At 42.8% G+C, this 25535-nt stretch overlaps 1 protein-coding gene across 1 annotated transcript; it reads right to left on the bottom strand.

Annotated features, from left to right (window-relative positions):
* Positions 1-1922: 1922 nt before the first annotated feature.
* F10 (coagulation factor X) lies at positions 1923-24103 on the bottom strand. Its single transcript, XM_018562252.1, has 8 exons — positions 23993-24103; positions 21478-21638; positions 17603-17627; positions 14598-14711; positions 12719-12850; positions 11190-11428; positions 6350-6467; positions 1923-2471 (listed from the first exon to the last, which is right to left on the bottom strand). Exons 1-8 carry the CDS (start codon positions 24060-24062, stop codon positions 1924-1926), a joined length of 1407 nt encoding a protein of 468 aa, XP_018417754.1. The 5' UTR covers positions 24063-24103; the 3' UTR covers position 1923.
* Positions 24104-25535: the final 1432 nt, after the last annotated feature.

Below are 25535 nucleotides of genomic sequence, written 5' to 3'. Positions count from 1 at the left end.
TGTGTCTCAGTTCCTGATCCAAGAAAATAATATTTGTCTGGAGTTTGGCTTTTAAAAGGAAAGAAACAGTGCAGCAACCTTCAGTCACACCATCAATGTTTATAGAACAAAGGCTCTAAGTAGCTAATACTCTGGTTCATTGTAACTTCCCCTCTGTTTTGTTTAGTGTTGGTGTTTAATGGTATTATGTGCAAAAGGAAGTGCAGATTAGGTCGTAGGCTAAAAAGCAGTTTAGTTTATATACAGTAAATTGATCTATTGCCAGAATTTTCAGAAATTCATGTAAATTCTGCATGTGGTTATTAGAATTTATGACCCCAGCGAAGGACACTTAAAGTGTAATTCCACTTCTGTGGCCAAATTGGGATAATACCTATTTTATATTTTTTATATGTTCCCATTTAACTTATTGAAATCTGCCAGCACAGTAGACACAGGGTTAATTCTTTCTCCCTTTTTTTTTATCACTTGTACACCAGATAAGCAGGACTGTCTATCCACTGGCAGAACTACCAGGGTCGCAGCGGTCGCAATTGCGAACGGGCCCTGGCATTCCGCCTGTTGGACCAAGAGAACAAGCAGAGGGCCCGAAGCTTCCTCATGCTGTCCCCCCCAGATAGTGCTGCTTCCTCCCCCTGCCACTCTGCAATCACGGGCGGCTATGCGGGGATGGAGAGGCTGTGTCTGTCACTTGTCTGGCTTGAGCCGCTACGGACACAGCAGGCACCGCCAGGCAGCACATTCTCTCCCCTCTCCACTCAGCCCCGCCCCCTGTCCGCCAAAGATAAAGAAGCTTTGCTGCTGCAGGAGTCAGGTAAGACCGGTGTGGGAAGAGGGGGCCCGCGGGAGGGCGGTGCTGTGGGAAGAAGCTGTTGTTATTATTTACATTAGAATGTATTGCTGGGGCTTGTAGTCCTGCATAGCTGCTGCTATTCTGCACTGCTGTATAATGATTATACAGCAGTGCAGAATAGCACCAACTATGCAGAACTACAAGTCCCAGCAATACATTATATTATGAAGTAGGGATGCACCAGTGCCAATACTGAACATTTTCATGAGTGCTCGTGAAAGTGCCCCGATACTACGCGCAGGCGAAATTACCTGCCATAAATCTAGGGTTGCACAGATACCAAGTACAGTACTCGGTACAAGTATGAGTACATGTACCGATACTTTTGAGCTCCAAGACTACACTAGAGAAAAATTCAAAAATTAGGAGGCAGCCGTCATTTGTAAGGAGCACACGGAGCTCTTGGGATTTGCACATCTCTGTTTTTAATGTACGATTTTGTTTTTATACATATAAATAAAGTGATCCACAGATACCAGTTTTACGAGTACGAGTACTGGTACTTGCCGAGTACTTACAAGTACGAGTACTGATACATTTTTGTTTATTGTCATGTGACAGTTTTTCTAAAACAATACAGACTAATTATTTCAGGACAGTGGTGGAGCACCAGAGCCAGGTCCCAGCTGCAACCACTGCAACTCTGGTAGTTCTCATGAAAATGCCAAGTATCGGCACTGGTACTCGAAAAGTATCTGTGCATCCCTACATAAATCTATGATGTCAGACCGTGGGAAAATGGAATTTTGATTGGATGCTTTGGGTTACTACTTTTAAGAATAAGAACTCTTTTTAAAATGCAGACAACTGTGCCATTCTGTAGAATTATCAGCCCAAAGGTCTACACTGTGGCTTGCACAAGATAAGAAGGGCTCAGACTTAACACTGGGGCCCAGATGAAATTAGATATGCTCATGCCGATAACATAAGACAGTATGCTCAACAACAAATTAAAATGTTATTATCTTCGAATAAAGTGTGAAAACCTTTACGTATTTTTAATGTATGTTAATGAATGGCTTTTTATATTAACCTCTATTATATGACTTTTTAAAGGAGCCGCAGTGAGGTTACTGGTGTCTTCTCAATACCCCTTTAAGCCATTTATGTAATCTGGATACTTTGGTGTAGACCCCATACTTGCCTTGCTGTGCACAGCCCTCTCCCCAGCTAACGATTCCAGTCACAAAGTATGTGTCTTTGTAGGGTGTGACGTGCGGGCCCCCGCTGTCTCCCTGACACGCATCTTTCACCTCCTTGTCGTAGCCAGCACAGAACATGTTTTCTGTGATTTTGAAATTACTAGACTCTTTGCAAATCTGCCTGTTAACGTAAGGAACATTGAGCATCTGAAGCTTTGTAGCCTGAACCCCTCGTTCAAAAAGTCGTCCAAATCCGCTCACCATTGCCTGCCTCTCGTTCATCAGAACTTCATCTGCAAAGTCCGGATCGGGAATGCAGGCCGGAATGACATTATCGGTGAAGTTAATGGCTTCTTTAAGCTTCACTACAGCAATATCAAAATCATAGGTGGCTCGAACAAACTTCGGATGAAAAATAAACTTGTCAACCTTGTGGGTAGATTCAGTGCCATCATTCTTTTGTGTGTTAACCTCTCCTGTAAAAATACACAAAGTGGAATTCTCAACCTAAGAAACCATCTAGGAAAAGGGGAACGTACAGTAAATGTAATCAGAAACTCATCCACCTAGCCAACTGCTCAGTATCTGCAACCCTTCTCTGCCAATCCCTCCACTGGTTTCAAGTCACCCAAAGAATAACATTTAAAGTATAAACCACCACTTACAGAACAATCCACAACTCTGCCCCCCGCTATATTTCCATATTTGTTTAAAGTATCCCCCTAACCGCCCCCTCTGCTCCTCCCAAGACCTCCTACTCTCTAGCTCCCTCATCAACTCCTCCCATGCTCGCCTTCAGGACTTTTCTAGAGTCTCTCCCATCCTCTGGATTTTCCTACCCCAATCTGTCTGGCTGTCTCCTACTCTGTCTATAAGAGATCCCTTAAAACTCATCTCTTCAGGGAAGCCTATCCCGCCTCAACCTAACCACTCAACTATCACTTTCTAAAACAACTTATTCCCACACAGCTACCACCTCTTGTATCACTTGCCCCTCCCTTTTAGGTTGCAAGCTCTCATGAGTATGGCCCTCCTAACCATCTTGTTTTGAGTTGTATTGTAACTGTAATGTCTTCCTTATTTGTAAAGTGTTGCAAACTGAACTGTTGGCGCTATATAAAATCTGTATAATAATAAAACAACAATTAAGGAATCACATATAGGAGCTGTTTTATAAAGGGTGCGCCCAAGGTATAACTGGGCAAATGACGCTTACACAACATTACTGCTGCTAGATGGAGCTGAGGAACATAGGAAATTCCTATGCTCTTCATTCCATCTAGCAGCAGTAACGCCATGCAAATGTCTATATGCTGGGCAAAGCCTTTATAAAGCAGCTCATTTTTTATATATACAGGACAAATAATAATACACTCTTTACAAATAGCTCCACCTAAACTTTATATAAAGCTGGACTGCAGGCAAAACTCTAAATACACAGATGAAATACATATAAGGCAGCTATTTTACCTACCAAATTATTTGTCTATTTAGTCTGAGAATTACACAATCCCATCAGACAAACACCACTTTTTCTGTTTCAGTCAAGAAAAACCATCTCCCCACTTCCATCCTGCTGTTCGGACAATGTATGATCAGCAGCTGACTGATAAGGTTGTCACTATCATCTTGGTCCTTGTCAGCACATTTGCATGCAGAAATCCTGATTGCAGTGGAGGATTAGGCTGGGGGGCAGTCTTAATAAGATGTTTGGTTGGTGGACCTTAGTGGAGATACTTTACTTTTCATACATCAACCAGAGCAGGACCCACAGTTAGTGACATTATATAGCTATTTGCTTCCCATTTAGACCTGTAATCACAGCATCTGGCAAAAGCAAGTCATAAAAAAGGTTACTTGGAAGTATTTACTCCCCCAGGGCCAAAAACCTTCCAGTCCTCCACTGCCTGATTGACTTCTAGCCTGAGTGCTGCTGTATAGCACATTGCAAGAGGCTTACACCAAGTCAAATTCAGGTATTTACACTAGCTGCATTAAAAAATACATCTACAGGGTTATTCACTAAAGGGTGAAGAGTTTGGAGAAGGAAGGAGAAGTGAATCATCTAGGCCAAAATTGCTGATTTGGAAAAATTCTCCAATTCAGCTCACTTTCCAGTTCAGCTATATTGTCCTAGATTGTTCACTTCTCCTGCCTTCTCCAAACTCTTCACCCTTTTGTGAATAACCCTGCTAATGATTTAATAAAAAAATGTGCACACACTGCACTGCATATGTGTTTTAGAAACCTGCCAAAGTATTTTTGCTGAAAATTTGTACAGGGTTTATGAAGAAAACAAAACTGAGCATGCTAGCAATATTTTGTTCAGCTCAAAGTGTCAGAACTCCAGTCTGCAGTATATATTGTATTTTTATACTAGCCCCAGGGTTTTGGTTTTTTTTAACCTTTTTTTTAAATGTGACTTTAATTTTTTAGTAACTAATTTTTTTAAACTTTTTTTTCCCACTTAACTTTATTGCTATCATATAAGGGGCCAAAAATTCCCCTATGTGATAGCCAATTTACACAGACAGGTCCACTTTATGGAGACATCAGGGGTCTCTAAGACCCCTAATGTCACCTAGGGACCCCCAAAGAAGCTGATGAAACAGAGATCTACTTCACCAGCTTCTCTCCAGCTGCAGAAGCCAGAGAATGACAGCTGAAAGCGGAAGTAATGTAATACACATCACTTCCTGCATTCAGAGAACGGAGGAGAGATCAGAGGGAGATCATGTGATAATCTCCCTCTGATCTCCGGTGACAGAGATCACCAATAATTTTCCTTTATACTGGATTTTTAAATAACAAGCTGGATAATTAAAGTGATATTAAGGTTAAAAGGTTTTATAGCTATTTCAAATTCTGATTAAATCACTCATAATGGATGTTGCTCTGTGATATTTAAAAGTTTTAGTTTCCCGCAGAATTAGCTGGTCCCCTGAGCACTGTCCCTGATATCCTTTTTTAGGGAGTCTCCTTTCCCTTGCAGGGTCCTATGGAGTGAACCTTGTGTGTGCTAGTAAGCTGTGTGTGTCTCCACAAACACACAGCAAGGCAAACCTCTCCCCTGCTGCCTGCTTCTCCCTCTCCCCTTCTATGATGGGCTTTGTAATACTACTTTAAGATATACAATTAAAGTTTTAGTGCAGAATAACACTTCTGGTAATTTAATAATACCTTATTATAGATATCTGTATGTCAGACCAAAAAGAGGGACAACTGAGAAGGAAAAATGGACAGAGGGATTAGGTTCTGAAACAGGGACAGCTGAGAAGTATGCACATGTTTACAGTGCAGATAAAACTGCATGGAACAAGACACTAATACAAGCTTCCCTTCCATACTCCCTACTGCTTCTGTATAAGTGACATTATCATCTAATACCACAAGAAACTTAGCAATTCTGTTCTTCCCACTAAGAATCAATATCACATGCACACAGAGAGCAATGCAACACCAATTTTTTTGCTGGTTACAGCAGGGATCCCAACCTGGAAAAAGTCATTTCAGGGAGGTGCCCTCATGCTTGGGGGGGTGAAATTATAATGCTTCCTGTGCTATCTGCTGGGTTTTTTTTTTTTTTAGTATTCTAAAAGCTGCTGCCGTCAGAATAAAAAAAAAAAAAAAGACGGCATAGGAATGAAAATCTAGATTGCTATTGGCTATTTGAACTTGCAATAGCCAATGGCAAGCTGCCTATTGCACCCGCCCTCTGCTGCTGTCAATCAGCAGAGAGAGGACCTGATGGAGAACTTCAGGTCCACCTCTGCTGATTGACAACAGCAGTGGGCGGGTGCAATAGCTAGTAATTCAAATAGCCAATAGCAATCTAGCTACTCATTTCTATGCCACCTTTTTTTTACTCTGACGCCGGCTGGCGGCTCCGATATCAGAGTTTTAAAAAAAAAAACAGATAGCAGGGAAATGTTTACTCTGCAGAAAAAACCTTTCCGGGAGAAAATGTTTCTCTCCCGGGCGGCCGGGAGAGTTGGGATGTCCGTTACAGGCAGCAAGGAGGGTGTTCCAGCAAAGCCAGCAGGCATGTTCCAGAAACATTAGATCAGACTAAAGCAGGGGTAAGCAAACGCCTGCCCTCAGGTTATGGCGAAAACTACAAATCCCATGATGCATCTGTATCTGGGAGTCATGCCTGTTGCTGTCAGAATCTTTCAATGCTTGATGGGATTTGCAGTAACACAACAATTGGTGGGCCAGAGTTTGCACACCCCTGGACTAAAGTGTTTGGAGTGGACTGGTGCATTATATCAAACAATGTTAAGATGAAAAATTAAGAACTGAGCAGGCAGGCCTTGCTCCCTGTATGCACCTCAGAGTTAAAAATTATACTTACCAACAACAACTTTGAAGAATTTGGTCTGATTCATACAGTGAGCTGCAGTGAGGATAAACTGGCTGGACAGGATTGTTCCACCACAAAAAGGCTCATTTTCATCACTTATCAAGAGAGCCTATGGAGATATATATAGACACATTTTATAGAGATTATTTTGCCATTTTCCCCCCACAAAATGTATTTAAAATTTCATGGACTCATACTACAGTACTTCTTTTATCATTAGCATAACATAACTGTAAAGCAGAACTCAATCCAGAACTATAAACTCTAGATGCCCATCAGAGAAGATGCTTTAAAAAAAATAGCATTTTTTTAATTGTAACACTGCATAATGTAACAAATAAAGCAAATTAAATGAGAAAAATATTTAAATATTAATAGTAAAGAATAACATTACAAAACATCATTAGAAAAATAATAGCGAAGAGGATCAGGGTAGGAAGGAGTATTTGGGACTCATTAGGATTAACTAAGGGTTAAAAAGGGGTACATTTGATTTAAAAATAATTTGTTTTTACTTGTAAGGTTGTCTTAACTGAAAGGCCATTCCATTGTTCTACACATGGCAGAAACTTAATAAATACAATGTAACAAGCATATTTCTTAGTGATCCTTGAATTATCTGAAAATGTCCTGTGCCCCCCCCCCCCTGTGTGTCCAGCATTGGGTCATGGAGCTCTGCTAACCATTCAATCTGCTAGTGATTCCCCTGCTTCCTGTCAGCTCACCTTCTCCTGGACCGCGTTATGAGTGTTTCACAGGACAGCGCGGGTCCTGCACAGTTCTCCCGGCTCGTCTGTCAGCTGGTGATGGGGCGGGGAGATATCCTCTGTTATGCCTGTCTGAGTGGCCGCTCTGTGGTCCTGATAAACAGAGCTCTCAGAGCAGGCCATTGAGCATAGCGAACCGGCCCGAACACAATCATGTTGATTGTGTTCGGCCAGGCCCGGCCCACCAGGCAAGTGCCTGGTTTGCCCAATGGCCAGTCCGGCCCTGGTCATAATCACAGGAAAAAATATAGACACCGGCACTCCAAATAGCGAATCACTAGCCTCTTTATTGACGCATGAAACGTATGATGTATCATGAAAATTGATACATCAATAGCTAGGGTTAGCAATACATATTGGTGTATCGTGCTATGTTTCATGCGTCAATAAACAGACGCTATTGATTCACTATTTGGAGTACCAGTGTCTATATTTTTTCCTGTGTTGTAAAGTAGCCACCACTCCAAGCTGGCTCCCATGATGGACTACAATCTCATGTTTAGTTTACTAATTTGTATTGAGATTGTAGTCCATCCCGGAAGTGAGCTTGGAGCGGTGGCTACGTCACAACACACACAGTGACCATTGGAAACAAAAGCAGTCACCCTCCAGAAGGAAGGACAGTGTCAGCACCAATTCAGAGATGATTTGAGGATCTACAGCCAAGTGATACACAAATAATCTACATTATTTGTAGATATAATGTATCTGTATAGTGAAGGTAAATAGACATTTAAAGGAGAACTATGGGGTCAGTGCTTTTCCCCATAGTTCTCCTCAGGGTCATGGGAGGACATAAACCAGCGTCCTACCGTAACCCAAAGCTCAGTATACTGCAAGCTACAGCTCGCAGTATATTGAGACCGCCGCAGCCGGGACGGATCCCGACATTACTGTTGAGATCCACACCCAGCTGCGTGATTGACAGCTGGCCCTGCCTATTTAGAGGCAGAGCCAGAGCCAGCTGTAGCCGACCCTCCCCCCGTTCGTTCCTCCAGTCAGCGCTGGAGGATCGGACAGGGGAGGATCGAACTATGAGGTTGAGTGAAAATCACTCACCCCATAGTTCTCCTTTAAGGCAATTTTTCAGTTCCAACCTTGTGGCAACAGTTCACGAAAGGCCCTTTGCTATTACATCATGAATGTGCCCCTGTGCACAACGCCATGTCCATAAAGCCATTATGGGAAGAGTTTGGTGGAGGAACAATGCAATGGAGCACTTATTGTGAGACATAACTTCTTGTACAACATTGGTACCTGACTTTACAAATGCTCTTTTGCCTGAATGGGCACAAAGTCCCCCAGGCACACTTGAAAACATTTGGCCATATGGTGTATGATAGTGTATGACGGGAGATGAGAGGTCTACCCACACTCTAAAATCACTCAAACTGCACATCCATCAAAAATGTTTTCCTGATTTGAGAGACATTGAAAGGATAGTTCCCTTCTATTTGGTGGTGAGAAATCATCACAGATAACACATTTCTAGCAGGTTGAAAAATCTGTGCATGGGATAAAAGCATTCCTGTTGCTATCACGGATTGTTACTTTTTAACTTCGGCACAGACAACTATTACCTACTTGCAGTCAAAAACTAAGTGACATTAAACCCTGAGATTTTTTAACATAAAACAATACTGTAATGTGCACCTTACTGCAATGCATGGTTGTTTCCCTTCTCTTTGCTGCTCTTCCTTTTAAATCTGTATCTCATCTCATGCTGGGCAGAACTTCTGTTTTGCAGCAGACTGCCTTGTCTCTGGAATGGATACATGGTGTCTGTGTGTAGGTTTGCAACCTGAACCAGCACTACAGGAAGAGGCAGTCAGCTGCAAAGGGAAGTTCTCCCCCAGCATGAGAAGACATGAGGATTAAAAAGGAAGAGCAGCAAAGAGAAGGGAAACAACCATGGATTACAGTAAGGCACACATTACAGTATTGGTTTATGTTAAAAAATCTGAGGGTTTAATGTCACTTTAAACACTAAAGGAAAGCTCCATCTTCATGCCTGTCTTCTATCATGTTCTCCTTTTTACAATTCTACAATCTCTTTAGGGTTCCTTCACTTAACAGTGCTGAAAAAAACACGTAAAAGAAGATACATGGTTTTTAAAGTGTACAATTAGTGCAGTGATAAGGTTCCTAGAAAAAGGCTTATCACTGCAGTCTTTGTAAAGCACAAGCTGTTGCATACTTTTAGTGAACTCGGTCACAGGGCACTGCACTAGGTCTATCCAACTCTGTTGATTGTTTGTTTTTGTTTTTTTAAACTGGGTGCATTCCTAAATGCTCAGGAGATAACTGAATATTAATATTTATAAGTAATAACACCCAAGACTATAGATTCAAGGAATAGCCTATTGTGTCACAGGACCCGCCCCCTCACTGTGAAGCTCGTCGGCAGTGCTGGGCCCCGGTGTTCGAACACTGGGACCGTGCACCGCCATATATTGCATGACCGGACCGCACTGAGACTGTGCGGCACGGTACCATTTGATCCGCGGATCGGTACCGGTCCACGGACCGGGGGTTGGGGAACACTGCCTTAGGGGATCAGGAAGGGATTTTATTTTCTCTATGTTGGAGCTAATTGGACTATGCTTTATAAATGGGTTTTTGTTGCCTTCCTCTGGATTAACTGTGGGTATAGGGTTCTATGAAAGCAGGTTTTTATTTATTTATTCATTTATATATTTATTTTTCTATTGGTTGAACTAGAAATACTTGGGTCTTTTTTTTCAACCTGGCTAACCATATAACTAATGCTGATATCTGAACTGTTTGTTTACTATGGTGAAATACAGTGATCCCAGCTACCTGTGGTGTTCAGGTGCAGTATACTGGACTGCAGCACTGATTTGTGAATGAGCCCTTACTGTAAGATTTTGATCATGTTAGATGAATTCTTTCATTTACACATAAGTTAAGTTACTTCCTTCAGTTCTAGCATGATGGGGAGGCAAAAGAAGGCTCTCCCCTACAAAACTAATTATGGCCCCCAATACATATCCTTCATATAGCATTTCCTATTTTGACTTCCATTATGGTGCTCATTTATTACAGATATTTATACTTTTCAGAGGTCCGATATTGTTCTATGTACAATCCTTGTTTTATTGATTGCATGTAATATTCTAATTTTCTGAGATTGTGGATTTGGGGTTTGCTGTAAGCCATAATCATCACAATTATGACAAATCACGGCCTGTACTATCTTGCTTTGCATGTAATGAGTCTATCTCATATATTAGTTTCACCTTTTAAGTTGCATTAGTGAAATACATGAACTTTTGCACGATATACTAATTATTCGAGTTTCACCTGTACAATGGAGTTGATTTTCTAAAGGCAAATAGACTGTTCACTTTGCAAGGGTATTTGCATTTTGCATAGGAAGTTTCACCTTAGTTTAATGAATGAGGTGAACGGCTGCTGACTTCCAATCATGTGCAAGCAAAAATACTGTTTTTATTTTATTTTCCTTGCACATGATTGGGTATTCTTTGCAAAGTAAAATTTCACCACATTCACCAAGCTAAACTTCACTTGCAAAGTGTAGATTTCCTTACAATGTGAGCAGCCTTTTTGCCATTAGTAAATTAACCCCAGTGTCCCCCACCCATCTCTGGTTAGTTTCTGGCACTGGCCCTGCTTGCCTTGCCACAAATGTGTTTCTCTGAGTGACAGTAAAAGACAAAGCCGGGCAATACTAAAGAAACCTTGGTGGTGTAAAATAGTTATGCAGTTACTAACCAAAAACAAGCTCCCAACTGACTGCATTCTACAGAGCAAAAGAGGGCAAAGTGTGGGAATCTTTCTAATTAGGGATGCACCGATACCGATACTAGTATCGATATCGGTGCCGATTCCGAGTATTTGGGCAAGTAGTGGAAAAAAATTATCGGTACTCGTACTCGGTACCAAAATACCGGTATCGGTGCATCCCTATTTCTAATTTTAGTAAAACTTAAACAATAAAGTAAACAGATATATGCATAAATGATATGTTATGTATATATTCTGGCAACTTACTCAAAGATTTAATATGTTGAAAGTTTTACCTGCCATGGACATTCACCACGTTTGCAATCTCTTCCACCCACAATTCTTCCATTTGAGTCATACTCCAGATCAATTTCAGAAGAGGCAGCTGTTTCTTTTTGGTTGCTGCTGTTTGGTGATGTAGAGTCAGTAGGATTCACAGTATTGTTTACTTTAGGAGCACCATCCTTTTCCACTTCCTCAGAGACTGACCTCTTGGATCTCAATGCTGCTGCTCTCTTCCCACAGGGATAGCTCTCTAAATCACAAAAACAACGTTTATAGTAGCTGGGTATTGCATATTAAGAAAAGAGGGAATGGCCCTCCAAAATGTAAAATATTAATTATAAAAGTCAGTTCACTGTTTTTTTTACGGGATGTGCTGCTTAAATTGGAATTTTAAATGCTAGTAGAAAACAATGAAATAATTAGTGCAAGGTCAGTAGGTATTCAGCACTGGAGCCTGAAGGAAGTATCCACACTCACCTCGGTTTTACTAATTTACAGTTTGGAAAACTTAATAGCCAACTCAGCTCCTTCTATTAGTAATTTTAAGCATAGGTGGCAACTGTCAGCCATTGGTCCACAGGGTCATGGTTATAACCCATTTATCATAACAGTTCTTTTTACCCTAACAAAATATTGAGTCCACAAGACACAACCAGTCCGCCCATGTTGTTCATATGTGATATTCGCCCAGAACTCACCATAAGTGGATATAACCTATTTTTGACCGGGTGGGGAAAGGTTAGAATCCCACATTCTAATAAACCTTTTTGTCAGGGGCCCCATTGAGGAGATGGCCACTTGCTTTTTGTACCAATGAGAATGCTGTCACTAGGACAAGTATTGAAGGGAAATCCTCCAGAGATACAGACTGAATAAAAACACTTTTTAGTAGAGTGGAGGAAGGCTAACATCCTCTTGGTATTGATATTTTAGTACCCGTTTCATATTTCCTCTGACTTCATGTTCCCTGACAAAAAATCAATTAAAAAAAAAGTCTCGGTTGGACTTACACTTGAATTTCAACAGGAACTTTTGATTTTACTCAGTAGGACATTGTGAAGAACAGTGAGGATGTGCTGACTGCAGTGACCTATAGCATCCAGACCGGACTTTATGTCATTGCATCAGATGATCTATAAGATTATTGCTGATTAGTTGACATGCACAATAATCCCTTCACCCAGTTTTATAGTGTGCACTTTTTTATTGAATAAACTAAACTTAGTTAACTACACCAGCAGAATGGTGTAATGAGGTAATGCGCTGGACAGGGTGGATGAATAATGAAGTAACGGCAAGTCCAATGTGAATTTGACTAACTATTACTAGCTACAGTATACCATGACCTAGCTCAATGAGAACCTCTACAGACACACTGGACAGAATGAAATCACCTTCCAGCAGATTTTTGTGCTGCAGCTATAGAATACTTTGAATTATCTGTGCTGGATAGGCTATGGCTGCACACTGAGCACGTATGTATGTAAGCAGACATGTCGTAACTCGTCTTATTTTAAAATACTTGATTCATCTTTCTTACCGCTTGAAACGCAGGATTTGCCATCATCTGCTAGGCTGTATCCAGTGGTACACGAACAGACCACCTCTTTATTTTCCACTTTGCAGTATTGTTCACAGCCACCATTATTTAGGCTGCACATTTTTAGGATAACTACAAAAAAGCATCATACACATTAGTGTGGACTTTGGTAACATCTACTTTTTTTTTTCTTTTATGTCCTTTTTCATATAGCTGCTACTATACTGAATTGTAGCCATGTAGAAAATGTCATGTAATGTATCTGAGCTAGTGTTTTGTTTTTTCTCAAAATGTCATTTCAGATTGAAAATAGTGGCCCTGGTCATGAGAGGATATTCAGCATAACACTCTGGACACTCAACAATGCCCACTACATGGTCTGTAAGTGTGATGTTGCTACAGATGAGTAATGAGGGTATGGCAGTGACTAGACTGTTTTGAGTCAGAGGGGTTTCTGCAAAGAGTGGCCACAGACAATATCTACTACTCCACATGGGCTTTCAGGTGGAGAAACTACATTTCAAAGCCTTTGTGTTCACACTGAAACGTTTTTTGCCCATAGTTCCCTTCAGGGTCATGCTAGGACATATACTAATGTCCTCCAGTGACCCACAACTCAGCATATAGAGGGCTATTGCCAGCTATAGGCTAAGAGCGTAGAGCTGTGCAGCAGCCGGGATGGATCCCGACAATACTATCGAGATCCACCCGACTGGCTGATTGACAGCTGGTTCTGCCTCTCTAAAGGCAGAGGCAGCTGTGCCCGCCCCTCCCCCCCGTCCTTTCCTACAGTCAGTGCTGGAGAAACAGAGAGGGGAGGGGGTAATCCCTGCAGGGAGCGGTGACTGACAGTCACCGCTCTATGCAGGGAGAGGATCGGGAAGTCAGTGATCAGCAGTATGTGTTTGCTCACTTCCTGATCAATAGAGCCAACTTGTGACAGCTTCAGTGTCACAGGTCGGCTTGAATTATGGGAATGAGTGTTTTTCACTCACCCCATAATTCTTCTTTAATACGTTTCACAACCTGAATGGGCATCATAAATATAACTTTCTTCTCTATATGTATGAGAAACATTGATATACTCTCATCGTACACCCCATCCACTTCTTTGGCTCCGGCCATGCCTATAACCTCACACAGTTGTCTCTTATTATTGGACAGAATGGTTGATTGCACACACAGGTTACTGCAACAGTTTTTGTTACTATGTTGCATATTGGACTTTTAACAACAAAAACATGGAAAAACCTCCTCTTGAAAGGCATTACCTCCTTAGATATAAAGTGATTGATAGGCTGACACTCGATTGAATCCATTATATATGAACTAGAGTAATTGCCTATTTGTACACCTGTACATCCATATAACAGCCATAAAGCATAAAGGTGCAGACATTTACCCTCAGACCTAGAATGAATAGTCAGTGGATACCACCAGGGTCAGATTTATTTATAACCAACATAGGTTGTGGCCTAGGGCAGCAAAGCTGCTTGGGGCATAACACAAGCATCTTGTTGGTGACTGGAACCATACACTTAGAGCCAAACTGGTAACAGAACAGTTTGCCCTGGTCTTCTAGTCATTGTCTCTAAGTGTACAAACCTAAACTTCTCTATTCCGGTAGGCCTTGTGTGTCTATTACGTCTGCTCTTGTTAGTGTCTTATTAAGACAATTCAGTCAACTGGGGTAAAAGAGAGAGGGGGTGGTTGGAACAAGACATTTGAACTGGGGGGGATGATGGGGAGAGGATACATACATCTGGACCTGGATACTATGGATATCTTTCAGTAGAGATGAACAGCATTGAACACAAAAATAATGTGCCCCTAATAAAGGCAACAGTAGCTTCCCATTGCTTACTTTATAAAGACTTACCTGTTTCACATTTTTTGCCCTCAAAGCCCGCAATGCAGAGACATGTGAATTCATTAATTCCATCTTTGCACGACCCACCATAAGAACAAGGATTAGGATCACACTGGTCTCCATCTATAGTACATGAATATATAAATTAGTTGTGTAACAGCTTTGCAACCATTTAAATGACCTTACTTTTCTTTAATATAGATACGCAATACAGCTTGGTGACCTCTCAAAATCCAGCTAGTTGACTTGAAAATGAAAGGTCATCAATATATGGATGAGGTTATTTCTATACTTTCCTTTCCTGTAAGTAAGCTCCTACTACCTGATAGGATGTTAGACTTACAACCCCGAGCAATGTAGAAGGGGGTGCGGTCCTGGCACAGCAGTGACAAAAGGAATGGTTGTAGGTGCAATTTTGATTGGTGCCTCCGCAAGCAGCTTTCGGCTTTAACTCCAGATGCAGTCCTCCTGGCCAGCAGCAGAGGTTTGGCATGGGAGGGTTGCTTGGAGATGTAAAGCTGGCTATACACTGGTAGCTTTTCATACGATCATTTATACGAAAAATCTCATCAGAACATTTGATAATGCCTTGAGAGACTTGTAGAATGTCCTTCGAAATTAGTTTTGATTTTTCCATTCATTTTTGGAATGAATGGAGTTACATGAACGAAAACCACATTACCTGTCAGACTTACTTTCTACTTTCTAAGAAAAAATTTGATTTGATACTATAAACTAATGTAAAAAAAAAAACAGTTTTTTTTCAAATACATTTTTACTGGCATATCGCCAGTTTAAGCTGCCAGGCTGGCAATTACAGTACCTATGAAAGCAGCAGCTCAAGCAGGGAGGTGGTATGAGCTGATGGGGCCAGAAATTAGAAGGTCCCATTGAAATACAGACCCACCTGCTGCAAGGATCATTCTGAATGTGCTTCCCACTGTGTATGGCTGATATCAATTGCCCTGGTCGATGTTGAAATGTTGATACTACTACCTTAAATGTGTAGTAGTGACACAATGTAATTGCCTTTCTGCCCCTTCATGCCACTACTGTTCATGTGCCAGGTGTTTGTGCCATTTTGGCTTAAACCAAAGACTCTACACTTCCCCCAAAGTAGACTTGGCATTCAGTGATAGTCTCCCATCACTAATGACATATTTGTGGTTCCTGCATGTCACATGATCTACTGAAAAGGGCTGCAAATGGGAAACTTCCTGTGCCGGAGTTGATTGCTGGTATGTGCAAGGATTGCTTAAGATTAGAGGAGATCAACAGCACTGTCACTAAATGCTGGGTCCAGGTACCTATTTTTATACATGTGCTATAGAACCCCATAGACTTATATGGGGCTGGGTGACAGATCAGTCTTCTGACCTTATAGAAGTCTATGGGACTCTACTGCACACATGCAGGCTGTGGGAAGTGAAAGGTACATTGGGTCAGGTAAACATTGTGGCAGAACGCCGGTTGACTGGATGCCAGAATTGTACTGTACTTTGACTATACAGCGGAAGAGGGGTAGGGCGGGTTAGATTAGCGCGGTGGGGGTGAGAAAACATCTCCTTTTTGTCTGTTTTTGCTGAGTTCAAAATGTTGGGGTGCGCAGGGTTGAACTGGCCCACCAGAGGACTGGCAGATCCTGCAATGGCCTTCACAACTTAGCTCTAACACAGAGAACTCATTATATAGAATGGAGCCAACCAGGCACAGTAGCACTGTGACCACTGCTGCACTGCCTATCAACTACCCCTGTCCAGCCCTCTGCCATCTGTGCCCACCTAATTTAAGTATTGCAGAGCAGTACTCAGAGGCCGGGGAGAGGACCAATGGAAGCACTGTGGCCTGTAGAGTAGGCACAGGCGAGGAGGTGGCAGGACACATGACTGCTGAACCAATTCTAGCTGTTGTAGAACTATTGTGGGGAGTACTTGGAAGAGTTCTGGTTGACTTTTTATATTGCTGTTTAGGGGTTAAGTCTGGGACTGACTGGGTAAATTTCAGCCTGTAATTTGCTGGGTGGGGGAGTGGGGTGAGTGGCGGTTTATTTTAATAGTTGAAAGCAGGGCGAAGACCAAAGTGTGAACAATTCTGCTGGTGGGGAAGGCATATTCAGATATTTTCGAATTCCTTTGACTGACAAAAAAGTTAGATATGGTAAAATATATGCAGATCCCCCTAACCGTCCCAGATAAAAATCTAGAATCTCATTGACCCAGTCTATGTGGTTGTAAAACTCTGTCTGTGGCATAGTAATTCAGTAATTTGTAGGTAGAAGGACTGTATATGTGTGCGTAATGTGAGTGGGATAAGCCACTATTTAAAGGAGAACTATGATGTGAGTGCTTTTCACTCACCTCATAGTTCTAGCCGACCTGTGACAATGAGACTGTCACAGGTCGGCTCAGTAGATCGGGAGGTGCTCGAACACATACCGGGTTCGCTCACCTCTCGATCCTGTCACGGCTCTCTGCCGTGACAGGGGGAGGGGCTGGATTCCCCTCTCCCCGCTCCGATCTGCCAGCGCTGACTGGCGGAACAGACGGGGGAGGGGGCGGGTACAGCTGGCTCTGCCTCTAGATAGGCAGAGCCAGCTGTCACTCACGCAGCTGAGCGGATCCCGTCATCTACGTCGGGATCCGCTCCGGCTGCAGCGTCTCAGTATACCGCGAGCTGTAGCTCGCGGTATACTGAGCTTAGGGTAACGGGAGGACGCTAGTTTGTGTCTCCACCCTAAGGAGAACTATGGGGAAAAACACTGACCCCATAGTTCTCCTTTAACCAGAGCTTTTAAGCCACATCCTGTATTCAGCACAAGGCAACCACAGCCACTGTAACTGCTTTTTTCTCTATACTTAGCTATCTGAGTGTATAGCATGTGGCTCCCTAGATGTTCCTCCAGTAGATATACTAGCTACCCAACACTGAATGCAATAATGCACTGATCCAATGACCATCCTTTTAGGAGGAGTTTTTTTTCCGGTTATTGTACTAAACATCAAAAATGGCCTTACCAACATATTTGTTCCAGAATTCTCGCTGTTAAGGAAAAATTAAACACATGGAGTGTTAATAAAATAAAGATTAAACAAAACATGAAAAATTCACATAACTACATCAATGAAAAGTTAAACAATGAAGTCTAAGGAAAAAAGAAGGAAATAATGATACCACAGATGTTGCCACAGAAGCAGGGCCGTCTTTAACGCAGGGCAAAGAGGGCACTTGCCCAGGGCCCTGTCATGGTTGTGGGGCCCAAAGCAGCTGCCCCTTGAGCCCGCTGCCCGCTGCGGTCGTACCATAGAATCAGCACAGGAAAAAAACCCCTTCCTGCATGTGGGCAGGGAGGTACCAAAACATAACATTGGATGGGGGGGTTGGGACGTACCAACTGTTCCATACGACTCGTACGGGACCGTTGGTACGTCCCAAACCCCCCATCCAATGTGATGTTTTGGTACCTTCCTGCCCACATGTAGGAAGGGTTTTTTTTCCTCAGGGGCAGCCGCGGAGCTCTCACAGCTGGAGGCTGAGCGGCAGAGCCTGTGTGTAGTCAAGTCACTGCACTGGTAAGGTAAGCCAGCAATGATCTGGAGCTGGGGGGGAAGGGAACAGCAGCAGCTGCTGAGTGAGATGAGTCTGGGGCTGGCTGGGGGGATAGCAGCAATTGAGGCTTGGTGTCTGGCCTGAGGCTGGGGGGGACAGCACAGCAGCTTAGTTTATATGGCCGACGTGGGGGGGGCTTTCTGCAGAGATCACCACAGTAAAAGCAAGCAGCTGGCCTGGTGTCCAAGACTGAATAGGGGCCCGACCCTGGGGTGAGGGTAGGGCAAGCCTTTGCAGAGGACAGCAGCTGTTCTCTGCAAAGGCTTCCCTCGCCCTCACCCCAGCGTCGGACCCCTATTCAGCCTTTGGCACCACCTGCTTGCTGCTACTGTGCTGATTCTGCACCAGCACAGTAGCAGCAAGCAGCTGGTGCCCAAGGCTGAATAATAGGGGCTCGACGCTGAGGTGGGGAGCCTTTGCAGAGGACAGCACTTCAGCATCGGGCCCCTATTATTCCTAGGGGCCCGACGCCCCTATGAATAATAGGGGCGCCTTGTTTGCCCTGTCGGAACAGCACATCACCTCGCTCGCAGTCAGGTAACGTTGTGAGCTCTCAGCCCTGCCGCTGTCAAACTGAGACTCTCAGTTTGACAGTGACAGGGCTGAGCGCTCATATGTTTCCTCGTTCGTCTGTACGGTCCATCCACTCGGTCTTCTGGAGCTCTGCCCACCAGCCAATGAGAAGAGACCTCACCCCTCCACCACACGAGGATCTCTGTCTGGGAGTTTGGAGTTTATCTTCAGCAGCAGATGGAGGCTATGTCGGCACGCTCCTGCCAGCTCCCGCCCCCGAGACACAGCCAGCACAGTAGTGGTGAGTGGCGGCATGGAGAGCCCTGAGGAGAGCGATGTGGAGAGCGCTGGTTTAACCAGGCCTCTGTGGGGTCTCACCAGGGCTCTGTGGGGTCTCACCAGCCCTGGTTAAACCCCACAGAGCCCTGTTGGGACCCTACAAAGTCCTGATGAGACCCTATAGAGCTCTGAAGGGCTCTTTTGGATTTCACCAGGGCTCTTTGGGATCTCACCAGGGCCCTGTGGGGTCTAACCAAGCTGGTTAGACCCTACAGAGCCCTGGCGAGACCCTACAGAGCCATGGTGAGACCCTACAGAGCCCTGGCTTAACCAGGGCTCTGTGGGGTTTTACCAGGCTCTGTGGTGTCTAACCAGTCCCCACAGAGCCCTGGTGAGACCCCACAGAGCCCTGGAGTTTCACCAGGACTAGTGAGGCCCCACATAGCCCTGGTGAGACCTCACAGAGCCCTAGTTTAACGAGGGCTCTTGGGGGTCTCACCAGGGTTCTCAGGGGTCTAACCAGGCTGGTGAGACCCCACAGAGCCCTGGTGAGACCCTACAGAGCCCTGGTTTATTCAGGGCTCTGTGGGGTCTCATCCGGACTCTTTGGGGGTCTCACCGGGTACCTGTGGGGTTTAACCAGGCTGGTGAGAGGCCTGAGTGGGGCCTCATGTTTAGGTTTCGCCTAAGGCCTCGCAAACTCTAGAGCCGCCTCTGATCACAGGAGTACCAAGCAGCTGGTGCCCAAGGTTGAAGAAGGGCCTGACGCTGGGGTAGGGGAAGCCTTTGCAGAGAACAGCAAAGCATCCCTTTTATCTCCCATATTCGATAAAATGCAAGCTTTTTGTAATGTACTGTATGTTGGAATGTCCTGAGTCTGGCTAAATACCGCACCGACCACCAGAGATCCCGCACTGACCACCTGAGAGTCATCCTGAGACCCTGGAGACATGATGCCGAAAGTGGCATTTACGGCAGATATGTTTCGGAAGCCGATATATCGGTGCATCCCTAATATAAACGGCTGAGCTTGCAATCGGTTTGAAATCCTGCAGTCAAAGTTTTTTTGAGAGAAGTCTATGTTGACCTTTGATCTGTCCCCTTGCCCTCACAAATCTTTCTACTGGTCAATGATAGAGTAGAAGAGCATATCTGACTGCAGGACAGGAAATCTATAACGCGCACCACACACTTTACAAACCTTTTGTACAATCTCCTTTAGATCTATCAACAACTATGTAGTGCTAGGGCCTACCTGACTGGGTACAGATTGATAGTTTGTGAAAGTCCCTATATTACATTGTTCCGTAAAACCAAAGTTGATTGTACAATGTGTGGTCAGATTGCAATGTTTATAGTGACATTAGGGGATTGAAATAACTGTGGTATAGCCAATTTATTTGGAACAACAAGACTGGTCTTATTGGCTTTTAAAAAAGGAACTGGAGTAAATAGTACGTTACTTCTCTCCAATTAAAGAACCAATATGGAGGCTTGGGACATGGTGTCTGGCTTTACTATAAGGACCTACTGAAACCTCTCCAGTCCGTGTGCAAATACAAGTGTGTTGGCATACAGCACAGAATACGCCTCCATTTGCGGAGGCCGGGATCACTAACTGCTGTGTTTTTTTGTCCATAGGAATGTATCAGCAGAAAACGCATATGCGCATGAATTCCAGTACTTGCATTTGCATGCCCTTGGGTGTAAGTGCACCCACAGACAGCATTACAACATTGCTGTCCGTGGGTGCACTTACCTCTCAGCAGAGATTAGGCCAGAACCGAAGGGATGCTGTACGGGCTATTCACTATAGCCCGTACAGCAGCCGAAGCCGGCCGAGCAGCTCAGTCGACCCGAAGGCATATGCTTCGGCTCAGAGGCGGGGTGACACCCGGTGCGGGTATCGCGTGACACCCCGCAGTGACGTAATCACGTAGGTGTGTGACGTCATCGCGCACACGCGTGATGACGTCACGCGCTGTACTGCTTTTACCTGCTGGCAGCCATCTTGGTGATGGACGCCGGCAGAGAAAGGAGGGGACGTTCACCCAGCGGATACGGTATGCCGCCGGGTCCCCTCCTCTCTCTCTCTCTCTCTCTCTCTCTCGAGCAACTGTCGGGCTCTCGGTCCTAGACCAAGTGCCCGACTCTACAGAGGGGTGACACTAAAATGACTGTCAGAGCTTCAGCTCAGCCGATCCAGTTGTTGGATCGGCTGAGTCACAGTCCTTCTAAAATCAGCCGTACTGAGCCAGAGTGAATAGCCGAACGCTCCCTTCGGCAGCTTTGTGAATAACCCTTTAAAATTCCACAGGATTTTCTGGAGATGCAACACCAGTATCTTAAAATTCTCTGCTAGGAGTGTCTACACTCCACACATGATGAGACTTTTGCATAACCAGTTAAATGGTTTATATTTCCCTGTAGTCTTTCGGGAAGTGCTTTAACACAGTAGCAAAGACTATGATGAAATGAAAGCAATCCTTACAGTTTTATCATCATTCTCAAAGATCTCCCGAGCTTCCTCGTAGCTGCAGGTTTCCTCACGGCACTCTCTTTCCAGATTTCCCTTTTTAAACTCTTCAAAACCTGAATTTGCACGCTTGAACCTCCCCAATACGCTGTGTGCCTTTTCATGCTTCACAAAAACTGCAAGTCAAGAATAACTGTTACTTCCATGTAGAGTCATGTAGATTCACAGGACTTAGAACACCAGTCAGGTTTTTATTGCTGTCATTGTCACCATTATGGAGATGTGTCCTCTCTATTTATCCTGGTGACCATTATCAGTGAAAGTGAAACAAAAATACCACATTTTGGGTTGTCATCAGAACAGGAATCGATGGGAACTTTGCCAATGCGGACACTAGTTCTGGTGACCCTCCTGACCACCAAGGATTTCCCTCACTTTGGAGGGATTTCCTCTCACTTCCTGTTGAGGCTATCAGAGTGGAAGTGAAGGGAAAGCTCCACAATTAGACGCAGATGGCAAAAAAACTGACAAGGGTTATGACTCTCCCTTTCTTTATCTAAAACTAAAAAAAGTTTGGGCTTCACTTTAAGATAAATTTGTGTGTAAAATGTAACCACTGTATAAAAAATATCACTGATCCCTAAACTGGTGGGGAGAGAAATATGGTAGCTGTCATTTCTGAGGTGTATTCAAGGGTGCAGTCTACAGTTGTGAATCTGATCCTGGTTTCACTATGCAATGAGTAACTGACCCGGAACAAGCATGCAGTACAGGAATTCAGATTTTTCAGACTTTACTGACTTTATTCCTGTTCCAGGTCAGTACCTCATTAGGTAGTGATGTCAGAATCAGGAACACGGAAGTGCCATGGGCCACCCACCCAAACACCAACGGGCTGGGGGCTTTTCCTACCATGCAGCTGCACATAAACAAAGGGTCTGGATGCATGTGATGATGTAATTGACCCTATGTAGCCACATGGCCATATTTGGTCAATAACATTGACCAAATATAGCCATGTGGCCACATAAGGTTAATGATGTTATGGCATCCCAACCCTTTGCTTCTGTGCAGCTGTGGGTGCAGAATACCCAGCCACAGCTGATTGGACAGCAATAGAAGGACTTCCTTCTGTGTTCGAAGGAGCTCAAGTTTGGACTAGGTGCATCTCTAAACAGGATGGCAGCCCTGGAGCCTGCACATTTCACAATAACTGTCATGCAAACAACAGATTGGCCAGAGAACTGTCACATGTCCAATTTAGTTTTCTTTTGAACGAAATTCGGACAGATCCAAATTTTTGTTAAAGGAACATTCGGATTAGTTCACATTCAGATGCGTTAGAATTCGGAAATTCGGATGCACCTAAATGTCCGTATTTAACGAAATTCATACGAATATGCATTCGGAGCAAAACGAGATTTCTAGTTTACTACATACATTATCACCATCAGAGAGGTTGGGAGAGATAAATACTGTATTTTTTTTTTAGATATATATGGATATATATAGATATAGATCTATATATATCTATATATAGATCTATATCTAGATCTATATATGTCTTTAGATTTAACAAAAGATCAATTTAAGTAAAATAATGAAGCATAATTTAATATTTGGCTTACTGTTTACTTACAAGTATCCTACTAAAGCTAGTTTTGTAAAAGTAGATATATTTAATCTGATTGGAAGGGTTTTCATTCTCGTAACTGATTATTAGCTATTGTATTATGCATTGCTCACAGACTTGTCCAATAAAAGATAATAGTGCATCACCTAGCAAATTACACATATCTGTAAGCTCTTTATATCTATTGAATCATGTACTGTATGCCTTTGTTATACTTTATTGTGAATAATATTGCTATTTATAGGTTTCATTACCACATGTATGGCTACATATGTTAAAGATTGGCTATCCCAATCCTTCTGACTATGTCAAGCATTAGACTTACAGGTGGCTTTTATGTTAAAGATTGGCTATCCCAATCCTTCTGACTATGTCAAGCATTAGACTTACAGGTGGCTTTTGTTTTATTCTTCTGACACATATTGCAGCAAAATTAGATAATGAAATTACATTTTCATTTCAAATATCAAATATCCATAGCGGTACTGTAACACGATGGAGAAATCTTCTGACTAACATTCTCTGCTTTTTATTGTAGAAGTAGAACACACTTGGGTTCTGACTAGACCATCGGACAATCATTTCTTTATCTGACTTTCACTGGATATGCAATGATCAGTGCTACCCATGCAGTAGGATGTAGACCCATCTCTGTTTAATTAGGAGAAATTACTTTCCACATCATTTTCAAATATCTTAATGGCTCTGCTGCAATTGTTTTATGTCCATCTATATCAGGTTTTTTTTCATGGTAAATGATTTAGAACATGTGCCAATTTGTACACACCGCTACTTCTCTTGTTAATATATACCATCAGAACACATTCCACACAACAAGTGATACTAAAGTGCTACCCAAGCCACCCAAGACATTCAAATAAGACATATTCTTCTTACCATTTTGTGGCTGTTCCAGGAGAACGACAGGTAGAAATGTTAGAATGATCAGGTATGTCTTTGCAGCCATGCTGTGATCTTATTTAATGCAATCTTTCTATTCCCTTTCTGTAGCTGATGTGACAATGAGAGTCACGAGTTCAAGCTGCAGCTTGCTAAGGGAAATTAGGAAATTCCTGCCCTGAGAACAAAATGCTGGAAAGAAAGTGGACAGTCCCCTTTGTTAAAGTCCCATCTCAATAGAAGCCATTTACAGCCTAAATGTTTTGTTTAGAAGATACCAATTGCAATAGAAAGGAAGGCACTGCACGGAGATGGCGATTTCTGAACAAAATGTGTTTGTTTGTATTATGCAACTTGTCCCTCTGCATTCAGACACCTTATATTTGCTCTGTCTATGTATTCAAAGGGCAAAGAACAGACAGAGCACTGACATATCGAATGGCTCATATCCAGATTATATTCAAAGTCATGCATGGTGATCAGTCCTAATTGATGTAGAAATCTTTGTTAAGTGAGTATTTAATGCAGTGATAATACACAATCATGAATTGTATTCCCTGCCTTTACTTACATTATACAACAAACACCAATAATATATTAATGAGTAATCAGTGAACAAATATGTGGAGTTTATTTAATAAAGGCTAATAGTTCACTTTGAAAGGGATTTTTCACTTAGCTTAGTGAATGTGAAGAAAATTACTTTGCAAAGAATACCTAATTGTGGACAAGGAAAATGTAAAAAAAAATGTAATTTGCTTGCAATTGATTGGATGATGGAAGTCGTCTTCCAAATGAACAGCCTATTTGCCGTTAGTAAATTAACCCCTATATGACTGAATAATACTATAGACTGTAAATACTCTGTAAATACATGTAAAATGTCAGCACTATATCTACAAATAAATAAAACTTTCTGTCGCTTTGAAGGAATAGTCTACTTAATAGTCATATACTAGGTATAGGTGGAGCCTGATGGGCTGAGTCAGGTCCTGGTTTCTTATATAGGATACTCCAACACTGACATTCTCCTATCATTAATTCTAATTCCTATCATCCTGGTTTTGTAGGGGTTTCCACTCCCTTTGCATGTTTCTACTCCTCTTGTTGCATCCTCAGTAATATAAAATAAACGCAAATCCTCAAAGAGGAGCAGGAACTTCTCATAATGTTCAAAGACTCAGGAACTCAAATCAAGTTCTTAATAGACATAAGAAATGATACCTCCCAACTGTCCCTCATTTGTAACCTCTGTCCCTCTTTCCTACGCAGCTGACTTTTTGTACTATTTAACTACCAAAAGTGTAATTTCACACTAAGATCTTCATCATATCTCTTAAATATCTTGCTTGCTATAAAAAAACCAGTATAAAGGATAAGTTACGGCAGAAAACAACAATTCTGGGTTTAGCCAATCATTTTTGGCATATACATTTTTAATGGTCCACATAACTGGTGGTGGGTCCATTACCTAAATACATTGAAGGGAATTTATCATAACTGGAGCAGACAAAATCTGGAGCAGCTGTGCATAGCAACC

This window comes from Nanorana parkeri, unplaced genomic scaffold (assembly GCF_000935625.1).
Source record: "Nanorana parkeri isolate BGI_ZX_2015 unplaced genomic scaffold, ASM93562v1 scaffold567, whole genome shotgun sequence".
NCBI lineage: Eukaryota > Metazoa > Chordata > Amphibia > Anura > Dicroglossidae > Nanorana > Nanorana parkeri.
The sequence above is the reverse complement of the archived record's forward strand: the minus strand, read 5'-3'. Positions and strand labels throughout refer to the sequence as shown.